The sequence below is a fragment of the Grampus griseus genome, assembly GCF_964374135.1.
Source record: "Grampus griseus genome assembly, chromosome: 10".
Lineage (NCBI taxonomy): Eukaryota > Metazoa > Chordata > Mammalia > Artiodactyla > Delphinidae > Grampus > Grampus griseus.
Genome location: NC_139004.1, coordinates 68,913,068 through 68,939,807, shown reverse-complemented (window position 1 = coordinate 68,939,807; position 26,740 = coordinate 68,913,068). Strand labels below are relative to the sequence as shown.

At 39.9% G+C, this 26,740-nt stretch overlaps 1 protein-coding gene across 2 annotated transcripts in view; it reads left to right on the top strand.

Annotated features, from left to right (window-relative positions):
- Positions 1–26,740, top strand: part of DCP1A (decapping mRNA 1A) — a 61,134-nt gene that overhangs the window by 16,223 nt on the left and 18,171 nt on the right. For both annotated transcript variants that reach the window (XR_014297383.1, XM_082664927.1), the window contains exons 4-6: positions 13,435–13,501; positions 18,245–18,383; positions 25,255–25,368. Coding sequence is in view for 1 of the 2 variants with exons in the window: in XM_082664927.1 (XP_082521053.1) it covers positions 13,435–13,501; positions 18,245–18,383; positions 25,255–25,368 (320 nt within the window). In the remaining variant the exon portion in view is untranslated. The remainder of the gene's footprint in view (positions 1–13,434; positions 13,502–18,244; positions 18,384–25,254; positions 25,369–26,740) is intronic.

Below are 26,740 nucleotides of genomic sequence, written 5' to 3'. Positions count from 1 at the left end.
GCAGAGCGCTGGGTAGGGCCTGCTCACCGGAGCCTCGCTGATCCATCACACCCTGAGGTCTCTTATACCCGCTTCGGCATTTGCCTTACAACCCTGGTTTGGATAATCTCTTAGTAAATTGGTAGAAAAACATGTAGGAGAGAAGTTAGAGAAAGGAGAGAAAAGAAGTTCCCCCTTTTCTTACACCACTGTCTGACCTGTTTCCCAAACCCCTAAGTGTAGATTTTTAGAAGCCCAGGAAACAGGAAGTTGGCTGCATGGAAGCCAAGGGCCATGCTTCCCACCCTTTGTTGTCCCTTGTGATACATAAAAATGATAATATGGATTTGTGTGGGACACTGGGATGAATAGACCACTAGTGGGGGTTGGATGAATCCAACATTTTGGCACACCCATAATCACTTGCAGCTCAGGGGAAGCTCTGCCTTAGGGAGTGGCAAGTACTGTCTGGCAATAGTGGCGAAAGATCCTGACAGCAGAGGTGAAACCCTAGTGTGATTCACTATTTTATTCAGGGTCACCCATCATTAAAGAATAAAAAGTTTATAAATAGGAATCATCAGTTGTGATATTTCGGGGTTTATTTTCCTAGTCCCCCAAAACATTCAGTGGTCATTTCATGTGTCTGAATCCTATACTGAAATTACAGTGTTAAAAGGGACTTTGGAAGCAGTATTGCTGGTAAATATTTTTGGACTTGATTTAATTTAGAGAGGGGAACCAAATTTAGAAACAAACCAAAGAGCTTGCAAAATAGCATTTTTAATTTCCTGGCCTAAGTCTTTTAATCAGTGTTTACTAAATGGACATTATAATTTAAATTTTAGAAGGTGTGCTCTTTCTCTGCCATGTTAGTGTTCAGTGGTGTTTTAATATGTGTGTTCTTTTGTCCAAAAAAGGTAAGCTGCTGATATAACCCAGTTACACTTACCAGCCTTACTTATAGATTCACAGCATTGCCTCACCTGCCTGTTTGCCACCTACCACAGTCTCCAGTCGTAATCCCAGGTCCGCAATCTTTGTCTCCATACCCCTTTTCGTGTGTGTGTGTGTGTGTGTGTGTGTGTGTGTTCTAAACCCTACCCCACCTCAGAGACTTTCTCTTCTCTCTCTTTCCCAACCTTTTGATACTGATAAGGAGCCACCAGGCTTATTCTTGTCTTAAAGGAAATGATCTGTCAAGGCATTTGCTTTTTCACTTGTCAGGGCAGGCTTGTGTTTGTATCATCTACTCCATTCTTAACAGTACTTCTATAATCAGAAGGGTCTTTCTCATTCTAGGGTAAATATTTTTGGTTATGTTGAAAGTACGTTTTCTTGTTTTTGTTCCCCGGTCTCGGGGATCTTTGTGGGTGTCATCTTCATAAATTTTATAATAATTCTATAACTCAACCCCAAAAAGCTTTATCAAACCCCTTTTTCTGCTTGGCACCATACTGAGAAAATCTTCAGCCTCCTCAAATCCCTTTAGAAAGTAGATCAGATCTAAATAATAAATGAATAAAAAGACAACGTGCATGAGAGTGATTCCCAGCTCTGTGACACTTCACAGAATCTCTAGAAGTCTCAAGGGATTTTATAAAGGCTCCAAATTAATTTGGGTTTCCTTGATCTTGTGTGTGCCATATGCCACTGCAGATGAGAAGCAAAATGAGGTATAACATCAAATCATAATTGGCTCCTGGATCTTCAAACAGGACTCTCTAGGGAAATGGATGTCTTGCCCTTCAGCTTTTTAAAATTTATCAGTATTAAACAATCCAATAACTTTAATCTTTGTCAATTGTATTTTTCATACTTTCAAAAGAAAAGGGCTGTCACTTGAAAAGCAATGGAGAGTTTCCCTGGTGGCTCAGTGGTTAAGAATCCGCCTGCTGATGCAGAGGACACAGGTTCAAGCCCTGATCTGGGAAGATCCCGCATGCCGCAGAGCAACTAAGCCCATGCGCCACAACTACTGAGCCTGTGCTCCAGAGCCTGCGAGCCACAAGTACTGAGCCCGCGTGCCTAGAGCCCGTGCTCTGCAACAAGAGAAGCCGCCGCAGTGAGAAGCCCATGTACTGCAGCTAGAGAAAGCCTGCACATAGCAACAAAGACCCAATGCAGCCAAAAATAAAATAAATAATTTTTTTAAGTTATAAAAAGAAAAAAGAAAAGCAATGGAAACGTTTAATTTTGAATATACTTTTCTGCACTTTGCTATTTTTTATGGAAGTACAACATAAAGGTATTTAAATGTCCTGTCACACCCCCTAACTCTTAAGTAACAGCATGACTTACTTGGGACAATGGTTAACAGCCGTGATATGTGATGGGTGTCCAATAACTAAATAATTTGCTTTCATATTGATAAAAGCCACTTATAAAGCAGGATGCCATTATTATTTACCATAGCAAAATTATACGGTATTGCCACATCCCTAAATCCTCTGTGGTATAATTAATCAAGATGTTTCAGCAAGCAAATTGTTGACAAAAATGTGTTGGGCCTTAGAGTGTAAGTTCTCTTGAGGGAAGAATACTTAGCTTTGGTTTAGAGACAAGGCCTTCCATGGTTTTATCTATCTGGTGAACTTGTCTGTCTTTCCTCACCAGTGACAGTGACAGGCTTAGTGGCAGCTCCCTGGGCCTCCTTGCCAGTTGCATGCACTGAGCATTTGATATGTTGGCAGACAGAGCTGATTCTTTGATGCGTGTCTGAACCTCTACAGGTCTGCTTTTGGCAGAATCGAGTGTGACTCTTATCCTTTACCCATTAAGCTATCATTATGGCTTCCTTATCTTTATTTCTTCTGCAGCATGCCTTTGAAAGTGTTTGGCTCTTTTTTGGCCGTTTACTTGATAATGTACAAGCGTGGAAAGTGTGCATCTTATTTCTAAATTATAGTGTATTTCTTCAAAGGAAAGGGGGTAGGGCTTAAGTAAAGATTTGTCAAAGTAAGTTGACAGCTCGGGTGGACTTACTTTGATTATTGATATGGAATTCTTTCTTAAGAGTTTGGTTTGCAAATTCCCTATGAAAACATACTTAAGTGCCTCTGCTTAGCCCCCAGTAATATTGTGTGTTCCTCTCTGAGCCTGATGTACTGCATATCATCCTTTTTTCTCATCACTCTAAGTTGTATGGGGTTGTCTGTTAGAGAAATATTGGTATCTTTTGTATTTGGCCTCTTGTATTTTGTGTGTTCTTTAGCCAAGGTCAGATGAGGCATATTTAGAGAAAGGTAGTTGTGTGTGATTGCCATATATGAAGTCTTTTCAGAACCCCAATCCAATTTACTCTATGTTGGAGCAATTCTTAGCTGCAAGGAACATAACTTAAGAGCCTGTGGTAGATAATGCTTAGCAATTATCTCCTCTGTAACAGGGTTGCTTCTGTGCTTCTTCCATTGGGATGTCAAAGGTAAGTTTAATCTGTCAACTTACATCATATAAAATATTCCAGAATTATCTATTATTCAAGGATATTAACTCTGTTTGAAGCATTGGTAGTGTTTTGAAGTTCTGTGAACAGAAGAGGGGCGATGAAAATGGATTCCAAACACAGGGAACTATTCACAGCAGGCTGACGGCTCAGAAAACAAAAGCAAGCCTGGGCTGCTTCATGGTAGGACGCATGGCCAGATGTGGGGTCAGAGAAACCCCCTTGTGACCAGAGTAGGGAAAAAAAAAAATCCATGTTCATGATCTTTATTGATTAAAATGAAACCATTCACTTACTCTGTATATCAGTGTTTTATCTCACTCTACAATGGCAATAAAAAAGCCAATTAAACTTTTATTTCCATTAAAAAGAAACTGTTAAAGTTGTGATTGGCCACGAAGTCTTTTATAGAATGTAATGACCTTAATTCAGGGTGAAACAAAAAATTCGCCATTAAAATAGCTTTCATTGTACACTGAAAACTATGACATTAATCAAAGAAATTGAAGAAGACACATTGGACTTCCCTGGTGGCACAGTGGTTTAGAATCTGCCTGCCAATACAGGGGACACGGGTTCGAGCCCTGGTCCGGGAAGATCCCACGTGCAGCGGAGCAACTAAGCTCATGCGCCACAACTACTGAGCCTGCACTCTAGAGCCCGCGAGCCACACTACTGAGCCCATGTGCCACAACTACTGAAGCTTGCACGCCTAGAATCTGTGCTCCGCAACAAGAGAAGCCACCGCAGTGAGAAGCCCGCACACTGCAACGAAGAGTAGCCCCCTGCTCGCCACAACTAGAGGAAGCCCGCATACAGCAACAAAGACCCAATGCGGCCATAAATAAATAAATAAATTTATAAAAAGAAAAAAAAGATATCCCATGCTCATGGATTGGAAGAATTAATAGCGTTAAAATGTCCATACTACCCAAAGCAATCTACAGATTCATTGCAGTCCCTGTCAAAATTCCAATGACATTTTTCACCAAAATAGAACAAACAATCCTAATATTTGTATGAAACCACATAGACCCTGAAGAGCCAAAGAAATCTTTTTTTTTTTTTTTTTTTTTTGCGGTACACGGGCCTCTCACTGTTGTGTCCCCTCCCATTGCGGAGCACAGGCTCCAGATGCACAGGCTCAGCGGCCATGGCTCACGGGCCGAGCCGCTCTGTGGCATGTGGGATCTCCCCGGACCGGGGCACGAACCCGTGTCCCCTGCATCGGCAGGCGGACTCTCAACCACTGCGCCACCAGGGAAGCCCCCTTTTCTTTTTAATATTTATTTATTTATTTGGCTACATTGCGTCTTTAGTTTAGGCATGTGAGATCTTTCCTTGCAGCACACAGGCTCTCTAGTTGTGGCGCGCAGGCTCCAGAGCACACAGGCTTAGTTGCCCCGCAGCACGTGGGATCTTAGTTCCCTGACCAGGGCTTGAACTCATGTCCCCTGCTTTGGAAGGTGGATTCTTAACCACTGGACCACCAGGGAAGTCCTGAGCCAAAGTAATTTTGAGAAAGAACAACAAAGCTGGAGGCATTACCCTCCCTGATTTCAAACTATATTATAAAGCTGTAGTAATCAAAACAGTATGGTATTGGCATAAAAACACACATAGGTCAATGGAACAGAATAGAGAGCCCACAAATAAATCTAGGCATGTATGGCTGATTAACTTATGACAGAGAAGCCAAGAATACACAATGGGGAAAGAACAGTCTCTGATAAATGGTATTGGGAGAACTGAACACACAATGGAATGTTATTCAGCCATAAAAAAGAATGAAATCCTTCCATTTGGTTGGCCTTTGAGGGCATTATGCTAAGTGAAATAAGTCAGATGGAAAAAATAATACCACATGATCCCACTTATATGTGGAATCAACCAAAAATGGAGATCATAGATATAGAGAACAGGTTTGTGGTTGCCTGAGGTGGGTAGGTAAAATGGGTGAGGGAAGTCAAAAGGTACAAATTTCCAGTTATAAAATGAATAAGTCATGTGAATGTAATGTACAGCATGGTGACTATGGTTAATAGTACTGTATTGCATATTTGAATGTAGCTAAGAGAGCGGATCTTAAAAGTTCTCATCACAAGAAAAAAAATTTTTTTGTAACTGTGTATGGTTGATGGATGTTAACTGGCCTTGTAATTATTTTGCAGTATACACAAATATCAAATCATTGCACTGTACACCTGAAACTAATATAATATGTCGTTTATACCTTAATTTTTTTTAAAAAAGCTTTTTATTAACAGTGGCTTCCTAAATGAATGTGTATTGGTAATATCAATATATGTTAATGTGTATTGATGAAATTCAAATTGTAGTTATAAAAAAGAATTTTTAATTTATTTAAAGTTTCTTGTGCTAGCATTTATATTTTTTATATTCTGTCAGTCTTTTAGTGTATAATTTTTAACTTATTCAGTTATTTATACTTTATTCTTTTATGTGTTGCTTTAGTCTTCAAGCATAATTAAAGCCCATTAACTCTTTTGTTTCTACAAAATATTTTACATTATTTCAACTAATGAGGCATTGGGTGTATAGCAGCAGGATTATTGGCCTAGGAATGAGAAGACCTGAGTTCTAGTTATAAGGCTATTTTTCTCTGATTTATTAATGTCATGTAGTCTTTCCATGAGCTTCAGTCTTCCATCCGTAAGCATACATAATGAGACTAATGATCCAAACAAAATGGCATAGATTTGTCTTTCTTTGCTTCTACCCTGTTAAGTACAACTATAAAAACCAGAAGTAACACAAAAGACAATCAGGAAAACTCTGAACAGTAGAAAGAGGAAGATGATCTGGTGCGGGACCCAGAACTCAAAGAACAACACAGCAGCATGTTGTCTTACAACCCTCCCACCCCAACAGAAGAAGGGGACCCAGGCCTGGTGTTTCTTGACCTCCAGTGTAGCAAAGGAGGGTGCCCCAGTTAGGCTCATTCCTCTCCCAGATCAAATGGGAGTCCTGTCAACAATACCAGGTGAGCCCAGCAAAACTGGCAGGAAGGATTGGAAGCCCTACTGACAATAAGTGGCCACTGGGGTAATATGTTCCCTCCTGTTCATGAAGGTGTGGTGGGAGCAGGGGAGGAGTCACATCACAACCAGCCTGGCCTGGGTAGCAGTCTTCATCTCTGAAGGTCAGAGGCTCCCCACTAAAGGCATACCAGACGGCCTAGCCATGGGAAACTTCTCTCACCCCTTCAAGCAACACTGCCTAGGAGTCTACTAAATTCCCACCTCAAGAAATTAGGAAAAGAAGAACAAAATAAAATAACTCAAAGCATACAGAAGTAAGGAAAGAACAAAGATGAGAACAGAAAAATCAGTGACATTGAAAAGATGAAAATAGAGAAAAACCAATGAAACAAAAAGTTGATTCTTTGAGGGCTTCCCTGGTGGCGCAGTGGTTGAGAGTCCGCCTGCTGATGCAGGGGACGCGGGTTCGTGCCCCGGTCTGGGAAGATCCCACGTGCCGCGGAGCAGCTGGGCCCATGAGCCATGGCTGCTGAGCCTGTGCATCCGGAGCCTGTGCTCAGCAACAGGAGAGGCCACAACAGTGAGAGGCCCGCATACTGCAAAAAAAAAAAAAAAAGTTCTTTGAAAAAGTCGATAAAATTGATAAACCTTTAGTAATGACTAACAAAAGCAAAAACACGACACAGATTAGCAATATCAGGAATGAAATAGTGGACGTTGTTACCCCCAAACTGGGTTTGCCTCTTGGTGGGTGTCGAGCCAAAAGACAAAACCAAGCCAAAGATCAGTAGAAGGAAGGATTTATTTTTTTTGTTTTTGTTTTTTGGGTTTTTTTTTTTTGCGGTACGCGGGCCTCTCACTGTTGTGGCCTCTCCCGTTGTGGAGCACAGACTCCAAATGCGCAGGCTCAGTGGCCATGGCTCACGGGCCCAGCCGCTCCGCGGCATGTGGGATCTTCCCGGACCGACCGGGGCACGAACCCGTGTCCCCTGCATCGGCAGGCGGACTCTCAACCACTGCACCACCAGGGAAACCCGGAAGGATTTATTATTACTTGCAGCAATTGAGAACTACTGGGCTTTCCCAAAGCAGGGTTTCCCTGAACAGCAAAATTGGGGGAGTTTTAAGCTAAGGATACATGCATATTCATGAAGGGGCTTGAGTGGTCCACAGAGTCCAAGCTTCTATAGTTGATTGAGGGTCAGAAAAGGTCAACATCATCATTCCTTAGGTTTCAGTTGATCTGGTGGTTGAGCTTTTCAGGCTCGTCTTACCATTGAAACAGAACTGGGAGTCTAAGACTGATATGTTATCTTTGTTATTGTTATTTCTCTTGCCTGATAATAGCTTATTTCTGCATTCTTTTGTTCCCTTAAGATCATTAGTTACTGGGACCTGTTCAGGGGCAAGCATGATGGCCAGGCTTAGAACACAAAATGTCTTAGGCCAAAAATGGCTTCTCTTCTGTCAAGAAAGCTGTGCCTGGTTCTCTTTCTCCTGGGACCTCCTACCGTATCTGCTTACAATGTCACTACACATCCTCTGTAATAAGAGAATGCTATTAACAACTTTATACTCATAAACTTGACAACTTAGAAGAAATGGACCAATTTCTTGAAAAAAACAAACTGCAAAACTCAACCGAGATAAAATAGATAACATGAGTAGTCCTATAGCCATGAAAGAAATTGAATCCATAATTTTAAAGCTCTCAAAAAAGAAATCTTCAGGCCCAGATGGTTTTACTGGAGAATTCAAAGAAGAATTAACACTAATTTTACACAGTTTGTTCCAGAAAACAGAAAGGGAAGGAACTCTTCTCAACTGATTGTGTAAGACCAGTATTTACTCTAATACCCAAACAAGACAAAGTACAAAAAAAAAAAGACCACAAACCAGTATCTCTCATGAACTTAGATGAAAAAAATCCTTAACCAAATATTAGCAAAGCCAACAATATATAGAAAAGAAATATAAATTATGCCCAAATGGGCCTTATTCCAAATCTGCAAAGCTTGTTCAATATTAAAAATCAGTCACTCTAATCCACCATATCATAAGTGAAAGGCTGAATGTCTTCCTTCTAAGATTGAAAACAAGACAAGGATATCCATTGTCATCACTGCTATTCAACATAGCACTAGAAGATCTAGCCACTGCAATAAGGCAAAAAAGAAAAAAGAAGAGGGCTACAGATTGGAAAAGAAGAAATAAAACTGTCTCTATTCACAAATGACATGATTGTCTATGTATAAACTCCTAGAACTAATAAGTGAGTTTGGTAAGGTCTGAGGATACAAGATCAACACACAAAAATCAATCAGACTTCTACATACTAACAATGAACCTGTGGAAACCCAAGTTAAAAACAATACCATTCATAATCTCTACAAAGAAAATTAAATACTTAGGGTAAACATAACAAAAAATATACAGGGTATGTGTGCTGAAAATTACAAAATGAAAGAAATCAAAACCTAAATAAATGGAGACATGTGCTATATCTGTGCATTGAAGGACTTGACATACTAAAGATGTCAGCTCTTCCCAAGTCCTGTCAAAATCCCAGCAAGGATTTTTTTAGGCATAGACAAACTTATTCTAAAATTTATATGGAAAGACACAGACCCTAGAAGCTAAAACGATCTTGGAAAAAGAAGCATAAAGTGGAGGAATTATTCTTCCCAATATTAAAGCCTATATATAGCTGCAGTAATCAAGATGATGTGGTATTGGTAGAGGGATAAACAAATAAATAGGACAGAATAAAGAATCCAGAAATAGACACACACAAATATGCCCAACTCATATTTGACAAAGGTACAAAAGATCTCTCAATAGAAGAGAGCATTTTCAACAAATAATACTGGAACAGTTGCACCAAAAAGAAAAAAAAGAACATTAACCTAAACCTTTTTTTCCCCAAAAAAACTTCAAAATGGATCACCATCTTAAATGTAAAACTATAAACCCTTTAGGGAAAAAACAGGATAAAAATTTTTATTTATTTATTTTACCTTTGGCTGCTTTGGGTCTTCATTGCTGCATGCAGGCATTCTCTAGATAACAGGTCCTACTCTTCATTGCGGTGCATGGGCGTCTCATCGCAGTGGCTTCTCTTGTTGCAGAGCACAGTCTCTAGGCGCTCAGACTTCAGTAGTTGTGGCTCATGGGCTCTAGACCGCAGGCTCAGTAGTTGGGGTGCACGGGCTTAGTTGCTCCGCATCATGTGGGATCTTCCTGGACCAGGGCTGGAAACCTGTCCCCTGCATTGGCAAGGCAGATTCTTAACCACTGTGCCACCAGGGAAGCCCAGGATAAAATTTTGAATCTAGGGATCAGTAAATAGTTTTTAGACTTGACATCAAAAGCATAATCCATAAAAGGAAAAACTCATAAATTGCACCTTGTCAGAATTAAAAACTTTTGCTCTGGAAGGACCTCGTGAAGAGGATGAAAAAAAAACAACAAAGGAGAAAATATTTTCAAACCACAAGTCTGACAAAGGACTGGTATATTGAATATATGAAGAACTCTCAACAGTTTAAAAAACAATCCAATGGGTCAAAAGACATAAACAGACATTTGACTATAGAGGATATACAGATGACAGGCAGATGAAAAGACGTTCAGTAACGTTAGCCATTAGGAAAATGTAAATTAAATCCACCATGAGTTACCACTATGCACCTATCAGAATGCATAAAGGTAAAAATAGAACAACAAATGCTGGCAAGGATGCACAGAGACTAGATGTGTCATCCACTGTAAAACTGGAAAGCAGTTTAACAGTTTCTCTTTAAAAAACATGGAACTACTGTGACTCAGTAACTGTACTTTTGGACATTTAACCCAGAGAAGTGAAAACTTAGGTTCACAAAAACCTGTACCCGAACATAGCAGCTTTATGCATAATGGCCAAAAACTGGAAACACTCCAGATGTCCTTCAGTGGACAAATGGTTAAATCAACTAGTACATCCATACCATGAAATACTATTCAGCAAAAAATGGGAACAAACTATTGATGCAAGCAACAACTTAGATGAATATCCAGAGAATTATGTTGAGACAGAAAAGTCAGTTGCAAAAAGTTGCATCCTCTATGTTTCCATTTATAATACATTCTTGAAATGGCAACGTTATAGAAATGGAGAACAGATTAGTGTGCTTGTCAGGGGTCAGAGATGGGGGAGGGGTATCAACGGAGATGGCTGTGGCAATAAAAGGGCAACAGGGATCCCTGTGGTTACAGAAATGTTCTGTATCTTTTTTTTTAATATATATTTTTAAAATATTTATTTGGTTTTGCTGGGTCTTAGTTGCAGCAGGTGGGCTTCTTAGTTGTGGCTTCCAGGCTCCTTAGTTGTGGCATGTGAACTCTTAGTTGTGGCATGCATGTGGGATCTAGTTCCCTGACCAGGGATCGAACCTGGGCCCCCTGCATTGGGAGGGCAGAGTCTTAACCACTGGCCACCAGGGAAGTCCCAAAATGTTCTGTATCTTGATTTTATCAATGTCAGTAGTCTGGCTGTGATATTATGTTATAGTTTTACAAAATGTTACCACTGGAACAAACAAAGGGCACACAGGATCTCTGTTTATTTTTTGCAGTTGCATGTTAAGCTACAATTATTTCAAAACTAAAAGTTTAATTTTAAAAAATAAAAGCATATCTGCCCTTCCTGTGCCAGAGAGTCACAGTAAGTATGAAAGGGGGTGCAACCTGGGATGTGCTGTGTCACAGAGGGTGCACATTATAGCAATGAGCCATGCCTATCGCTATGTTTATTTTGACTTATGTGTTCAGTATATCTACCTTATCCAGAAAGTATTTATATGTACGACACAGAGAATACAGCCAAAATTTTGTAATAACTGTAAATGGAAAGTAACCTTTAAAAATTGTATAAAAATTAAAAGTTCAAGTAAAAAAATAAATTCAAAAAGTATCTGGGGCTTCCCTGGTGGTGCAGTGGTTAAGAATCCACCTGCCAATGCAGGGCACACAGGTTCGAGCCCTGGTCTGGGAAGATCCCACATGCCACGGAGCAACTAAGCCCATGCACCACAACTACTGAGCCCACGTGCCACAACTACTGAAGCCCTGTGCTCCTCAACAAGAGAAGCTACCGCAATGAGAAGGCCACGCACCGCATCAAAGAGTAGCCCCCGCTCACCACAACTAGAGAAAGCCCGTGCAGCAACGAAGACCCAACACAGCCAAAAATAAAAAATAAATAAAGAAAATAAATTTTTTTTAAAAAGCATCTACAGTAGTTTTGGACTTACCTGGTAGCGCAGTGGTTAAGAATCCACCTGCCAATGCAGGGGACAAGGGTTTGAGCCCTGGTCTGGGAATATCCCACATGCTGCAGAGCAACTAAGCCCATCCGCCACAGCTACTGAGCTTGCACTCTAGAACCCGCAAGCCACAACTACTGAGCCCACGTGCCACAACTACTGAAGCCCGTGCTCCACAGCAAGAGAAGCCACCGCAATGAGAAACCTGTGCACCGCAACGAAGAGTAGCCCCTGCTCACCGCAACTAGAGAAAGCCCGTGTGCAGAAAGGAAGACCCAGCGCAGCCAAAAATAAATAAATAGAAATAAATAAACATTTTTTAAAAAGTATTTACAGTAGTTTTATATTTAGTCATCTTTATAAAGTTCATCTATCCATTCACCAGTGTTTTTCTTTATTTTTTTATTGAAGTATAATTGATTTACGATGTTAATTTCTGCTGTACAGCAGTGTGACTCAGCTATATACATATATACATTCTTTTTTATTATCTTTTTCATTATGGTTTATCCCAGGATATTGAATATAGTTCCCTGTGCTATACAGCAGGAGCTTGTTTATTATTCAGTGTTTTGTGGGGGCTTTCTTAGTGGTAATCACCATACTGGGAATAAAAGATTGGAAAAGAAGTGTGATATGGAGCTCAGCCTGGGCACTTCCATTTCACGTGTGAATAGAGTCGATCATAGGATGGGTCTGGAGTTGGTGTTTGTTTTTTAAAGCTTTGTTTTTACTGTAATGTGGTATTAATTTTATATTCTTAAATTTCAAGAGACTCATAAAGGTTCTGGTGTTTGGTTTTGGAACATGGTTTTCAACGATTAAGACACCTTTTTCCCCACATTTGACTATCAATTTGGAAAGCATTTTACAATTATCAAGTGAAGAAAAACGAAACCTAAAAGTTGCAGGTTAAATTTTATTGAGACCTTTCTGAGGACTATTGCCCAGGAGATAGCTTCTCAGATAACTCTGAAGAATGCTCCAAAGAGGTAAGGGAGGAGCCAGGATATGTAGGAGTTTTTGCTGAAAACATGTAGTTGAACATCAAAATATTACTGCTAATCACAAAAAGTAGATACCTTAAGTTAATGATTTTTGTGCTTTTGTGTGTACGGGAAGATGCAAGGTCTGGGCCCATTGAAATTATTCCTTAGATAGACATCTTAGATATGCAACTATCTAGGGCCAGTATCCAGAGCACACAATGTTTGCTGTTTGTCTCCATCCTGAATTTGCCTTAGGGCTCACCATAGGGGGGTAGGGGGCGCTGCAGTGGCTGATGGCTTGATGGCAGGCTAGGGCAACATACGATATTTACTGGAATGGTAGGCAACGTTCCCTTTCCACACAATCAATGTTAATTCTTAGTTTAATTGGCAGCATTTTTTTTCTTGATAATACATAAAATAATAGTTTATCTTGTACTTTAGTGGCATCTTAAGCTTGATGAGATCTGGTAATGATGTCTAAAACCAACAATTTTTGCAATTTTCATCTGAATATTTTAGCTGTCCTAATTTTATTAATAATTTTATTATTAAACAGTTTGCGGGGAGGCTTTTTTTTTCTTTAGAGTAACTGTTAACAGTTTGAGGTCCTCATGGTAAATTCTGTGACATTTTATGGTGATAATATGTTACTTACATATTACCCAAGTATTGAAACCTCATTTCCCCTTATTTTTTTTTCTTTGTTTTTCAAGTGTCAATATACAGTATCTGGTTTTATGACAAGAATGACTGTCACCGCATAGCCAAACTCATGGCCGAGTAAGTATTTCTGTTTACACCATAGATTTAATTAGTGATATATGGGAGATGAAAAAATGACTTTTCCCCTTTCTCTTTGTTACTGGAGTCCACTAACTCGTATTTTCCCCTGATTTCCTGTTATTGTCAAAGTTTTGAAAAAGGCAGCCAAGCTTAAAGAAATCTAAAATTATCTATAATCCTACTACTTACTAGCATTACCGTTTTTGTCTGTTTGATTCCAGTCTTTTTCTTTACGTGTACCTTGGGTTGATGTGTGTGATTGTTTCTTACGTCCACTGAGAGAACAATGCACAACATAAAAGTTGTGAGTTAATTTTTATTCAGTGACCTTACTGAGCACTATAGCCTGGGAGATAGCCTCTCAGAGAGCTCTGAGGAACTGCTCCCAGGAGGTAAAGGAGGAGCCAGGATATATATGAACTTTTTTTTAATATATATACATCAGAAAAAAACATCTACTTAAGATGTTACCACCAAGAGGAAAATACCATAGGAAAAAATATATTTACATAATTGAAACCAGCTAAAGACTACTTTGTTTTTAAACCAAAAAGGTAAGAAAAAAAAGAATTCAAAATATGACCCTCAGCAATAGTAACAAGAATTTTAAAATACTTTAATTAAAAAAAAAAAAAGGAGCTAGAGAATGGAATGCCAAAAGAATGAGGATATATGAACTTTTTTGCTGAGAAAAACATGTAGTCAAGCATCAAAAGATTACTGCCAATAGCAAAGAACAGACATCTCAAGTTGATGATTTTAGTGCTTTTCTATGTATGAGAAGATGCAAGAATCTGGGGTCATTGAAATGATTCCTTAGATATGCATCTTAATCTAAGGACCAGTATATCCAAAGCACAGAATGTTTCCTGTTTTTCTCCATTCTGAATTCCTCTCAGGGCACACTCTCTGTGGGCAACTGCAGTAGCTATAGGCTTGATGTTTCTTGAACTGGAATGGCAAGCAACACTTTTTTCTTTACACTTACAAAAGTAAGATCATACTGTACATCCTACTTTTCATGTCAACAGCATTTTTCCAGGGCATTCTAGTATTTATAATGACTGCATTGTATTCAGTCCTGCAGACAGATCATAATTTAACTGTTAAACATGTGGTTAGAGCCATATGAACTGCCTAGCTCCAGAGGGTATCCTCTATATCCAGTGCACAGCCTAACCAGCACATGCAGTGGATCTGACTTAGGTTCTCTCCAGATATCCACTGTAGCAGATAGAACTGTGTTCAGTAACTGATAGAGAACTTCTGCACACATCCGTGGCTACTTCCTTTAAGAGAACTTATTTTTGACACAGATTCTAGGTTTAGTAGTCCCCAATCCTCTAATGGATTATGTTCCAGGAGAGTTCTTATAAACCAGAATCTTGGAATTTGGAAAGTAATTTTCATTGGATTGATGTTCTGAGGGATGGTTCATCGACCTTTCTCAGACTGGCCCACAGAAGCCACCCCTCATGTGGCTTATCTGTATTGCTGGTATTGCCATTCTGGTTTCTGGGAGCCCAAGACACTTAGGTGCTGGAGGGGCCTGAGGTGCTACAGAGCTCTGGACAAACTGATGCAGTGGGTGGCAAGTTCTGGTGCACTTATATTTCCTTTGCAATTTTTGCCTGAATCTCCTCAGAAATGCAGACCTCTCTTTCCCCTCTGTCAAATCAAAATTCCCTTTGCTCTCCTGCAAGGTTTTTACCTACATGCCTGGGGGAAAACAGTCTTAATTTTCTTTTTAACAGTCTAATTTTAAACTAATTCTTGTAAAAGTGTAAATAATTAGGCCCAAAATCTCAGTTCCAGGTATATTTGCATTTTAAAAGAAGTGCACATGGCTAAGGCCACGTTTTAGTCCAGGACTGCTAACATGTCTCAATTGGATGTTTATCTGCTTCCTGCTTTGTTTGCTGTAGCTATGAGCCACTGGCAGGCCATGTTTATTACTGTGTGCACCCCAAGGACATTGTTCCTTATGAACTTGTGTCATTCATTTGAAAATGTGTTGTTGGCTCTCTAGAACCAGACTTTCTTTTTAGAACAACTTTTCTCTAAAAAAAAAAAAAAGATAAACTTTTTTTTACAAACCCATTTATTTGACTATTTTGTAGTTCTGAAAGTGACAGCAGAGGCAGCTTCTGATAACTTAGAAGACAAAGATTTGTTGATTCTTGGTTGTCCTGAAATCCAGAATATTTTTCTTAAATATCTATGCTTTGGAATATATTAATATATAGACTTTCTCCTGCAGATTGAGAGCTTTTGGGCCCAAAGTGAGAGAACCTGGCTCTTGCAGAACTAACAGCTATTTGCAGGAAACCATTTTGAGCTTTCTTCTCTCTCAGGGCAGGTGGTACACCTAAGGCAAGGCTTCAGAATGTAGATAAAGCAGAAGACTGAAGGCCTATCTGAAACTATTGTATTGAGCCTAGAAATAAGATGAGAAAGTAGAAACAGGAAGCAGAAAGAAAAAAGAAGGACATTCAGGGTTCCTTCACTAGAAATGCCCAAAAGAGGGACATTTGCTTAAGCTTTAAGCTTGTTTTACTAGAAGCAGGGGTGGTATTGAAACTGATTAGTGAATGCCCTCATGAAACTGTTGATAGTGAGTTTTCAAGTGTCTGGCCTATTTATGGCTGAAGAGAATACCTAATGTTAACATTAACTTTGTGATAAATGGTGTTCTGGTCACCAAAGATAAAAAGGTTACTTTATCCTTCTTTGCTCTAACTTTGCCTGCATACAGCCTCTATTTGCTACATATTTTAGAATATCACCTCTCTTAACCAGAAATACAGGTAAAATTCTTTTGGGCATATTGTGCATCTAAATAAAAGTGCCCATTATTGCCCATTCTGTTAAATCTAGTTCTTATCACTGTTTTGACAGCCACAATATAATAAAAATTCTTCAAGTAAAAAATTGATTTATTCCGAAAGGTGTTACTAAGAACTGAGAAGCTATGTAGGAGAGCAAGAAGGTGGATTCAGGCTGATGTGGCCTATAACTGAGTATTAACTAATTAGTCATTTTTAATAGTACTCTTTTTTCCGATTATTAAAAGAGTGCCTGTTAATTATGGAAAATGAAGAGAAGTACAAAAAAAGAAAGTGAAATTGCTTGTAATCTACCATCAAGAAATAACCAATGTAGATCTCTGCAGTCTTTTTTTCCTTTGCAACAGGCCTCACAGTTGTCACAATACAGTATTTCTTTCCCAAGAGTTGATTACCAGTATGGATATAAATGAAACAATATTCTAATTGGTCTGATCCTCATATCACATGCCTGTCTTCTTTCAGTCTGCCATCAAGTCCATGATTCTACATTTGTTTTATAAATAATAATCCTATTAAGAGCTGTAAGAATCTAAATAGAGAAATGATACCATTACCTTAAAGCAGCGTTTTCCAAATAAGAATCCTACTTCAAGAGAAGATTCTACGGTCAAATAAATTTGGGGAAATCTATAAGCCCATCCTTGGAGAATCATAATACATTTTAGCATGTTAAAAACTCAGAATGTTTTTGCTGTTTAAAAAAAAATCTGTTTAATATTGTTTAACCCAGTATTTTCAAATAAAAGAACCATCCCACACACACTACTGGGAGTTCCTGGACAGGCTGTTTTAAAGCAGTAAAGCTGACACTGGGTGGCCTGTTGTTGTCCTACTCCTCTTAGTCCATAAAAACAAGCCTTTTGCTACTGAATTGTTTTATTGCCTGTCATCATCACTGTCTGAAAGTTCTCAATTAATATGATTATCAAGTTGTGGCTGTACCTATAATACCCCATGGCAGGTAGGCCTATTCATTACAGTTGGGATTGAAACCTGAATGGATCTTTAAAAGAAAAAAAGACTAGTTGCTTCATTAAAATTTATTACTTTTATTTCAAGCTTGAAGAAAAATATAAGAAACAATAAAATATCCATGTGCTCACCACCCAGCTTTCAGTTTCTCACATTTTGCTATAATTGCTTCAGACTTTAATATGTGGCAGGTGAGAGAGGATGTTCCTAAGAAATGAAACCCCTCAGATAGATTTGAAGACCACAACCCTCGACTTAGACCTTGACTTTTCATGCTTTATATATTTTCAAGTGCAGAATTAGTTTAAGCAGCACCAATCAAAATAAAGAGCATCACCACAGTCACCCTAACCTCAGTCACCCACTTAGTGATTTTTTTAAGGAGAGAACAAGGGAAATCTTTTGTTTGCTTGTAGTGCTATCGTTAACTTTTGAAGATTCACCAAGACCTCCGTTTTCAAGAAGCTGATCTTTCTCCTTGCTACCCCATTATCAATACACACTCTCCCCAGGGGTTGTTCAACTGTGCAGCCTTCCTTGGTCTTGGTGGCATTGTCCATTTTCAAATTTACTTCACCAGTTAGTTTGACTGATTTTGACATACTTTTAAAAAAGAGAGAGAATGAGATAATTCAGTAGAGTTTTAAAGGTACCTACTTCTACCCACTCTGGAAAGGAATTCTGTATTTTGGGCCTTCTGACAGTTAAATGTATTGGTTGGTACTGTTGTGAGTGAGGTGGTGAAGTAGGTAGTTGAATACTCCTGGGATGGGGTAACCGAGGCTCTGTGTTTTGTATTGTGAGAACAATGTTACCATGTGGCATTCTTCCTGTATCCTTGGAAGATGGACACCAAAAGAGTTCTTGGGTCAGATTGTATCAAAAGAGGTCTTTCTAAAACCTGGTTCTCCTCCTGTAGCGTGGTAGAAGAGGAGACACGGCGGTCCCAGCAAGCAGCTCGGGATAAGCAGAGTCCCAGCCAGGCCAACGGCTGCAGTGACCACAGGCCCATCGACATCCTGGAGATGCTAAGCAGAGCCAAGGATGAGTATGAGAGGGTGAGACTCTGCATGCTGAGTGGGAGAACTAAAGGGAGGAGGAGACCTGCGGGGGGCTCGTGGGCTGGCGAAGTCACCTCCAGGGCCAGCGGGAATAAGTAGTTCAAAAAGAAAACATGTCTTATAGTTTTAAGCCTAAAAGATAAGGAAAGACATTTTCTTACCTCAGAAAATTTAGAATGCTCTTTTTCTATTCCTGTAAAATTACTGTGGGAGAAAATGATCTTGGACTGCAGGAGTTAGCCTGTAGCAGGTAGTTCTGGAAAGGTTTTATGCCTCTTCTTCCACCCTGCAGGCTCTGCTAGGTCTTAGGAATTTATGTAGTTTTTGAAAAGTACTCTGATAACTTGCACCCTGTAATACCGAAGCGTATAATTTATGATCTGTAATTGGTGCTAGGTGCACAACCCTCATTAAGCATCATTTGGAATATTACCCAAATGAGAGGCTCTTCTAGAATGCTTTTTTTTTTCTTTCTGTTTTGTATTTTAGTTTATTTATTTATTTAAGCCTTGCCACATGGTTTGTGGGATCTTAGTTCCCCGACAGGGACTGAACACAGGCCCTCAGCAGTGAAAGTGCAGAGTCCTAACCACTAGACCACCAGAATTCCCTGGGTTTTGTTTGTGTGTTTTAAAATATTTATTTATTTATTTATTTGGCTGCGCCGGGTCTTAGTTGCGGCATGTGGAATCTAGTTCGCTGACCAGGGATCGAACCTGGGCCCCGTGCATTGGGAGCACGGAGTCTTAGCCACTGGACTACCAGGGAAGTCCCTCCCTGTATTTTAGTTTAAAAGTTAATAACATTTTCTCCCCAAAGTTGAATTAAATGGAAGTTGTGGTGCATTTGTTAATTTATTCAATACATACTTATGAACTGTCCACTATGTGCCAAGCAGTGGGCAGTTCCTCAGTGGTCTTCAAACCTTGTGGCTTTGGAGCTGTCCTGGCTTTTCACCTGACATCGGCACTTCAAAGCCCCACGCTTCCTTGGAGTGAGGTGGAAGGTTTCCACTGCTGCACTTTGTTTCAGCAGAATTGTAATTGTCATCTTACTCTTTACTAACATTGGGTTAAGTTAAGCTTTTTTTGTTTAATCTTCACCTCACCAAAAGTTAAAGGAACAAGGTGTGAAAAACGCTAAGACTGTAGCTCCCTTAACAGTTCTCTAACACTAGCCTCTACATTGTTAACAGGTGGTCCTTGAAAAGAGGTTCTAATTGGTCAAATGAGTTAAGAAAACATTGTTAGAATGGCTTCTCCTCCCCCATCTTCTTGGGGCGTTACAGTGCTCAAGACTCTGAGAGGTCCCACAGTAAACAAAATAGTAACCTCAAGTTCCAGATTGACTTGACTACAGGACCATTTTTCACATACTGCCCTTTAACATCTCAATCTAGAGTTCGGGGAACAAACTTTGGAAGCAGTGCTCTAGAAGGTAGTTGCCCCTAATTAAAAACAGTCATATTCACTGTAAACTACAACAAATCTTCATGTTCAGACACCAAAGGTCCCACCTCCTGGGCAGAGAAATGTACTTAGAGCCCATGAGAAGTTTCAGTTTGTACCAGATTCCTCAGTGTCTCATACAGAATTACGAAGAATTTGTGGATCTGTGAAAATTAATATAGGAAAAGCAGTCATCTCTATAATGAATTCCTTGATTCTTCGGAAACTAGATGAGATTAAATTCAAGAATCATTTGTGAACTTTTAGGTTACCATATATTACCATAAATTCCCTCTCATATCCTTAATGAGGTATGGGTTCTCTACATAGATGCCTTGTTCTGTTTTTATACAGACCTTTTGGTGTTCTGACAACAAATAACTAATAAGTTCCGAGCTCTGTCACCTCTTCCCAGTGATGAGTAGATCAAGGTGCCACACAGGATAGGAAGTATAGGCACTGTACACTAGAGCAGACACTCCAGGAGATGGCTCGCCTTCCCCCTCAGGCTGAGAAGTGAGTAATCTCCAAAGGAAAGAAAGAACTAAAGCCTTGTTTTTCTACACAGAGCTGTAAAGGAACTCTAGGTCACATGAGCAGAATAAAAATCTGACACGGGGCTTCCCTGGTGGCGCAGTGGTTGAGAGTCCGCCTGCCGATGAAGGGGACGCGGGTTCGTGCCCCGGTCCGGGAAGATCCCGCATGCCGCGGAGCGGCTGGGCCCGTGAGCCATGGCCGCTGAGCCTGCGCGTCCGGAGCCTGTGCTCCGCAACGGGAGAGGCCACAGCAGTGAGAGGCTCACGTACCGCAAAAAAAAAAAAAAAAAAAAAAAAAATCTGACACGATTTCTAGTTAATAAACATTGCAAAAGTAGAAAATATGGAAAGTGCAGTAATTACCATTGTAAAGAAAATTCTTCCATCGTGTGGAATAAATGAAATTACTGTGGTTGGATTAAGACTAAACCTTTGGGAATTTAGTTAAATCTTTGATATTTACTTCATAATATGTTCTTTCTAATTTTGAAAACCGTCCATAAATAGGTGGCGCTTCCTTAAACAAGAGTTTCGTTTCTTGTCTGCACTTGCCTATCATCTAATCAAATGGAGTTAGTATTAGCAGTGGCCCATGAATTCCCATCTTAGAGTTTGGATGGGCTCTTCTCTGGTGCTGATGGTTCCAGATGGACCCTTTATCTTTAGGTAGAGACTTGGGAGATTGATAGTTTCAAGAGCAGGGGTACAAGCTAGGCCTCAGTGATGGAATTTAATCCCAATTCTAAATCTCCCCTGTCCAGTGTATATAATACAGTGAATGAAATTCCAGACTTTTTTTTTTTTTTTTTTGGCTGCGTCGGGTCTTATTTGCGGCACACGGGCTCTTCTGCTTTGTTGTGGTGTGCAGGCTTTTCTCTAATTGTGACATGCAGGCTTAGTTGCCCCTTGGCATATGGGATCTTAGTTCCCCAACCAGGGATCGAACTGGCGTCCCCTGCATTGCAAGATGGATTCTTAACCACTGGACCATCAGGGAAGTCCGGAAATTCCAGACTTCTGAGTGAAGAATTTATAATAGAGACTATTTGAAAATAAAAACACTTTATAATAAACATTTTCTCCCCAAGTCCTATAGTAGTTTGTTTTAACCAACTTCCTGGGTTTTTTAATATTTATTCATTCATTTATTTATTTATTCATTCATTTTGGCTGTGCCGGGTCCCAGCTGCAGCACACAGGATCTTCGTTGTGGCATGTGGGATCTTTTTAGTTGCAGCACATGGACTTCTTAGTTGCGGCATGCGGACTTCTTAGTTGCAGCATGCAAACTCTTAGTTGCGGCATGCATGTGGAGTGGAATCCAGTTCCCCAACCAGGGATCAAACCCAGGCCCCTTGCATTGGGAGTACGGAGTCCTACCCACTGGACCACTAGGGAAGTCCCCCAACTTTCCTGTTTTTAATGTAAAGAAAGATAGCTGAAACACAGGCCTTGACTAAGGTTGGCCCATTCTGAGTCACATCTAGCCACAGGATGTAATCCTAGATTTTGGTAGGGATTTTTTTGTTCTTAAAAAAAAGGAACACTTATTTTTCTTATTATGTAAGCAGTGCATATTAATTATAGAAAACTTTATATTTTAAAATTATAATAAACGGGAAAAAAAATAATTCCACCACCTAGAAATAATTGCTACTAATGCCTTGTTATTTATCCTTCTACAAATTTGTCTAAATATGTCCCAATGTGTGTGATAATATTTAAGTACACAGTTTTATTAATTAGTTTTAAAACTACTTTTTCATTAACTTTTTTGTAACCTATTTTTTTTCCAAAGAACAGTATCTTTTTGTGACAATATTTATCTCACAGGGAGTCCCTGGGAAAGTTCATTTGGTAGAATGAAAAGCTTTTGAAAAAGCAAACTGTGATGTTAATAGTTGTATATTTTTATTTCTGTGCCTTATATAAACAATATCCTAGATTTTTCTAATTCCGTTTAAGAACTCAGAAGTATACCTTTGGTAGCTGTCTTGTTATTAATTAGCATTAATTTTCTCTTAAGATAAGTTACTTGAAATGGGATTGGTAAATCAAAGGATTTTGACATTTTTAAGGTTTTTACCAAATACTGTAAAATTATCTTCCCAAAAGTTTGTTTGTGGGACTTCCCTGGTGGTGCAGTGGTTAAGAATCCACCTGCCGGGCTTCCCTGGTGGCGCAGTGGTTGAGAGTCCGCCTGCCGATGCAGGGGACACGGGTTCGTGCCCCGGTTCGGGAAGATCCCACATGCCGCGGAGCCTCTGCTCCGCAACGGGAGAGGCCACAGCAGTGAGAGGCTCACGTACCGCAAAAAAAAAAAAAAAAAGAATCCACCTGCCAATGCGGGGGACACGGGTTCGATCCCTAGTCCAGGAAGATCCCTCATGCCTCGGAGCAGCTAAGCCTGTGCACCACAACTACTGAGCCTGCACTCTAGAGCCCGCAAGCCACAACTACTGAGCCCACATGCTGCAACTACTGAAGCCCACATGCCTAGAGCCTGTGCTGCACAACAAGAGAAGCCACCGCAATGAGAAGCACGTGCACCGCAACAAAGAGTAGCCCCTGCTCAACAACAACTAGAGAAAGCATGTGCGCAGCAATGAAGACCCAACGCAGCCAAAAACAAAATTAAAAAAAAAAAAAAAACGTTTGTTTCTGATTGTCCATTTCTCCCAATTCTTATGAATACTGGTTACTATCATTAACAAACAAACCCAAAATAAACCCTCAAAAATAAATAAATAAACAAACAAACAAACCTTCCAAGAACAGCCCTGCATAAGTGTAATAAAATATTTGAAGTTCTGGAAACCTTTTAAAGTACAACCCATCTTATAGCTTATGTTGAGTTAAGTAAGTATTGCAGACTCACATGTCCCAAAACCAGGTGGGCCACAGTGGCACCCACAGTGAATCAGAGTGGAAGTAAAACCAACAGCGAGCCTGTCCCTGTGTCATCTGGTCAGTTGCAGCTCAGCTATAACCAGTCATTACCAAATGGGCTGGTGTGCCAAATTATTCAGCTTCTCTCTGAAAATGACAAGCCAGGATTTTTATGTGAAAACTCCCAATTTTAAAGATGCTCCTGAACATTTGCACCTTCCATCTTAAGAACTTGTTGTGAGCAGTGTTTTCAGTTTATATTGGGTTGGCCCAAAAGTTCGTAACATTTTGTGGGAAAACCGGAACGAACTTTTGGGCCAACCCATTATATTTTCTCTAATACAGTTCAGTTCCAAGGATTCCCCATAAGGTGTTGATACTGGTTGATGGTGGTGTTGCATAAAGAGGTATGTTAGAAGATAAGACAGTTTATAAGCTTTCACAGACTACTTCACCTCTGCTTAAATGCGTAACATTGAGTAAATGGTGTTCTGAAATAATACAAGGACTAAGTCATTTGAATAGGAAAAAAATGCATATTATCCATTCATTTCACATTCAGTACCTACTCCTGCACTAGGCACATATCTTTATAATATGGTGTCAAGAAAGTTAATCTGTCTCTGAACTAAAGTTTGGAGCTTCTGTTTTTAAAAAGTCTGGTCCCTTGACTGTTCTAAACTGGTTTTGGTGTCTATTTTGACACAGATAATGCTCACTAGATGCTCGATTATATAGCCTAAATATATAAGTTTCTAAAAATTCCATGTCCATCTAGTGATCATTTTTTTAGGATTCTTTCTAAGAACAAAGATACAAGTTAACAGGAATTTTTAAACACTTTATTACAATGTTTTGTCATCTGTGATAGTGATGTTTAGAGACTTTTTAATTAATTTATTTATTTTGGCTGTTCTGGGTCTTAGTTGCAGCATGCACGCTTCTTAGTTGCGGCCTACATGCGGGATCTAGTTCCCCGACCAGGGATTGAACCAGGCCCCCTGCATTGGGAGTGCAGAGTCTTACCCACTGCATTACCAGGGAAGTCCCTAAAGACCTTTTTAATTCAATTTTTAAAATATATGATGGTATTAGAGTACTTGTACATTCATATGTCCAAAAAAATGAACCTCAACCTAAATGTAACACCTTATATAAAAATCAACTTAAAATGGGTCAGTAGATCTAAATGTAAAAAATAAAAGTACAAAAATTTAGAAGAAATATATATTTACTATATGACCCAGAATTACCACTCCTAGGAATTTACTCTAGAAAATAAAGCTTTTGTCCACACAAAAACCTGTACATGAATGTTTGTAGAAGCTGTATTCATAGTCACCAAAAACTGGAAGCAACACAAATGTCCTCCTATAGGTAAATGGTTAAAAAACTTTAAGACCGTTATGGAAAAAACCCAAACGAACTTTTTGGCCAGCCCAATACATACAACAGCTTGGATGAATCTCAAAGGCATTATTCTAAGTTAAAGAAGCCAGCATTCCATTTATATGACATTCCCGAAAAGATAGAATTAGTGCCAGAGAACAGATCACTGGTTGCCAGGAGTGGAGGGAGGGCATGACTGCATTGGGATAGCACGAGGGAGTTTTAGGGGGTGATCAATATGTTTTATATCCTGATTGTGGCGATAGGTGGTACACAGATAGAACTGTGCACTCCAAAAGTTAATTCCACCATATATTAACTTAAAAAATAAAATGGAAAAGAGTACATGATAAAGTAATGCTATTTGCTTTTCCTTAAAGGGGTTATAAAAATAGTAGTTGTTACTAACACTATTGTCTAAAATCAGGTGCTCAGCTTTCTAGAAATTTTATTGTACAGGTTAATTTACATGTAGGTCCAGAGCAAACATTTGGGGGGATTTTATGCTTGACTTTTAAAATAATATTTCTAGTAACCTTGAATGCTGTTTTGTGAGCCAAAGAATAGCAAGCTTTTCACCTGATATACTTTTCCTTCTAATTTAAGAATCAGATGGGCAATTCAAATATCTCCAGTCCTGGGTTACAGCCAAGTACTCAGATCTCCAATCTGGGAAGCACCGAGACTCTAGAAGAGACGCCATCCGGGTCCCAAGATAAGGTTTGTACAGCTAAAGCCCTAACTTCACCTAAGGTAACCTAACAGAGTCAACATTTTGTAAGGATTTTAATGCAGTACAATTTTGATTTGTTGTTCATCTGTCAAAGTATTTATGTACAGGCAGCCATGTAATGTCATCCTCTTATGTCATATCCCCTGGTCCATGTAAAACTATCTTGCATCTGGATTTTGCCGTAGCCTCTTGTCTGGTTTCCCAGCATTTGCCCTTGCCACTCCCTCCCCTATTCTTAACCCAACAGCCAAAGTAATCCTGGTATAACATAAGTTAGATCATGGCCTTCCTCCAGTGGTATCTCATCTCACTCAAATAAAAGCCAGGGTCATGGCAGTGGCTTACAAGGCCCTACCTGATCTGGCCCCCCTAACCCTGGCCTCATCCTCTACCTTTCTGCCTTGCTCCCAGCCTCATTGGCTTTCCTGCCTTTCTACAAATGTGCCACACATGCCCCTGCCTCAGCACAGGCCTTTGCACTTACAGTTCCCTTGGCCTGGAAGACTTCCCTCCTAGAAGTAGCTTGCTTCCTTTCTTCCTTCAGATCTCTAGTGTCTTCCATAAAGGTGAGAGCCTCTCTCACCACCCTATTTTATTTATTTATTTTTTAATAAATGTATTTATTTATTTATTTTTGGCTGTGTTGGGTCTTTGTTGCTGCATGTGGGCTTTCCCTAGTTGTGATGAGCGGGGGCTACTCTTCATTGCGGTGCACGGGCTTCTCATTGTGGGGGCTACTCTTCATTGTGGTGCACGGGCTTCTCATTGCGGTGGCTCCTCTTGTTGCAGGGCACGGGCTCTAGGCACATGGGCTTCAGTAGTTGTGGCGCACGAGCTTAGTTGCTCCATGGCATGTGGGATCTTCCCAGACCAGGGATCGAACCTGTGTCCCCTGCATTGGCAGGAGGATTCTTAACCACTGCGCCACCAGGGAAGTCCCTCACCACCCTTTTTTTTGGCTGCGTTGGGTCTTTGTTGCTGTGCGCGGGCTTTCTCTAGTTGCAGCAAGCAGGGCTAGTCTTTGTTGTGGTGCACGGGCTTCTCATTGCAGTGGCTTCTCTTGTTGCAGGGCACGGGCTCTAGGCGCACAAGCTTCAGTAGTTGTGGCTCACAGGCTCTAGAGAGCAGGCTCAGTATTTGTGGCACATGGGCTTTGTTGCTCCATGGCATGTGGGATCTTCCCTGACCAGGGATCAAACCTCGGCCCCCTGCATTGGGAACACAGAGTCTTAACCACTGGACCACCAGGGAAGTCCCAGAAAACCATAGTTTTTTAATTAAACTTTTTATTTTGAGATAATTATAGATTAATATGCAGTTGTAAGAAATAATACACAAAGATCCATGTCCCCTTTATCC